The sequence below is a fragment of the Rhea americana genome, unplaced genomic scaffold (assembly GCF_003343005.1).
Source record: "Rhea americana isolate MKP2758 unplaced genomic scaffold, rheAme1 scaffold_301, whole genome shotgun sequence".
Lineage (NCBI taxonomy): Eukaryota > Metazoa > Chordata > Aves > Rheiformes > Rheidae > Rhea > Rhea americana.
In genome coordinates this window covers 361,938-363,528 of record NW_028186426.1, presented here as the reverse complement: position 1 = coordinate 363,528, position 1,591 = coordinate 361,938, and the positions used below count along the sequence as shown (strand labels likewise).

The 1,591-nt window shown below is 72.6% G+C and overlaps 1 protein-coding gene across 1 annotated transcript in view; it reads left to right on the top strand.

Moving 5' to 3' along the window:
• Positions 1–6: 6 nt before the first annotated feature.
• MN1 (MN1 proto-oncogene, transcriptional regulator) overlaps positions 7–1,591 on the top strand; it is a 39,018-nt gene continuing 37,433 nt past the window's right edge. Inside the window, exon 1 of the mRNA XM_085309719.1 lies at positions 7–1,580. Coding sequence (XP_085165845.1) covers positions 21–1,580 — 1,560 coding nt within the window. The 5' untranslated portion in view covers positions 7–20. The remainder of the gene's footprint in view (positions 1,581–1,591) is intronic.

The following is a 1,591-nucleotide window of genomic DNA, read 5'->3' as shown; positions in this document are numbered from 1 at the left end:
GCCCTTCTGAGCCGCGCAGCATGTTCGCGCTGGAGCAGTTCGAGCCGCAGATGAGCAGCCGCAGCGGCGGGCAGGGCGAGCGGGGCTTCGGCCAGCCCGGACTGAGCATGAGCTCGCACTTCAAGGCGCCGGCCTTCCCCGGCGGCGGCCCGGCGGCGGCGGTGGACCCGGCCCTGGGCGCGCTGGGCGAGCCGCCCCTCCTGGGCATGAACATGAGCCTGGCCGGGGACGCCTACGGCTTCCCGGGCCGCGGCCCCGCCGAGCTGCACGGCGGCGGCATGCAGCCGCCGGTGCACGGCTTCTTCGGCGGGCAGCAGCCGCACGGCGGCCACGCCGGCGCCCACCACCCGCACCAGCACCACCCGCACTTCGGCGGCAACTTCGGGCCTGACCCCGGCGCCTCCTGCGTGCACGGTGGCCGGCTCCTGGGCTACAGCGGCGCGCTGGGCGGCCAGACGGCGTTCGCCGACGGCTACGAGCACATGGCCGAGAGCCAGGGTGCTGAGGGCTTCGGGCAGCAGCGTCCCGGGAACTTGCCCGACTTTCAGCACCACAACGGCGGCGCCTCCAGCCACGCGGTGCCAGCGCCCTGCCTCCCCCTCGACCAGTCCCCCAACCGYGCTGCCTCCTTCCACGGGCTGCCCGCAGCTGGCTCCGCCGAGCCCCACGGCCTGGAGCAGCGGCGACTTCCCGCGCAGGGCGGCGTGGACTCTCTGGAATACAATTACCCCAGCGACGGCCCCGCTGGGCACTTCGAGCTGCCCGTCTTCTCCCCGTCAGAGCCCGAGGGGCAGCTGCCGCACTACGGCGGCGGGCGGCAGGTGCCGGCGGGCGGCAGCTTCGCGGGGGCGCCCGCCCTGCCGCGGCCGCCGGGCATGGCCGTGGCCAAGGCGCACCCGCCACAGCAGCACGGCGTCTTCTTCGAGCGCTTCGGGGGGGCGCGGAAGATGTCCGCCGGCCTGGAGCCGGGGACCAGCGCCAGGCACCCGCTGATGCAGCCGCAGCCGCAGCAGCCCGGTTTGCTGGCCAGACAGAACTCCTGCCCGCCAGCCATCCCTAGGCAACAGCAAGCAGAAGCCAGTGCTCCCAATCCCAACTTGCAGGACAATGGGCCGATAATGCAGAACCAGCACGCACAGTTTGAATACCCTATTCACAGACTGGAGAACAGGAATATGCATCCCTACGCCGACCCCGTGTTTAATATGCAGCACCCTCCTCCGCAACAGCCACCAAATCAAAGACTGCAGCACTTCGATGCCCCTTACGTGAACGTCGCCAAGAGGCCGCGGTTCGACTTCCCCGGCAACCCCGGCGCGGAGCGGTGTGCCTCCTGGGGCGGCAGCATGCACGGCCCCGCTGTGGAGAGCCACCTCTCCCCGACGGCCTACCCCGGCCTGCCGGGCGAGTTCACGCCACCGGCGCCCGAGGCCTTCGGCGGGCCGCTGCCACACGGCGGCCCCGAGCACCCGGCGCTGGCGCAGCGCCAGAACGCGGCCCTGGTGATGAAGCAGATGGCGTCGCGCAGCCAGCAGCGCCTGCGGCCGCCCAGCCTCCAGCAGCTGGGCCACCACGGCGAGGTGGGGCCGCC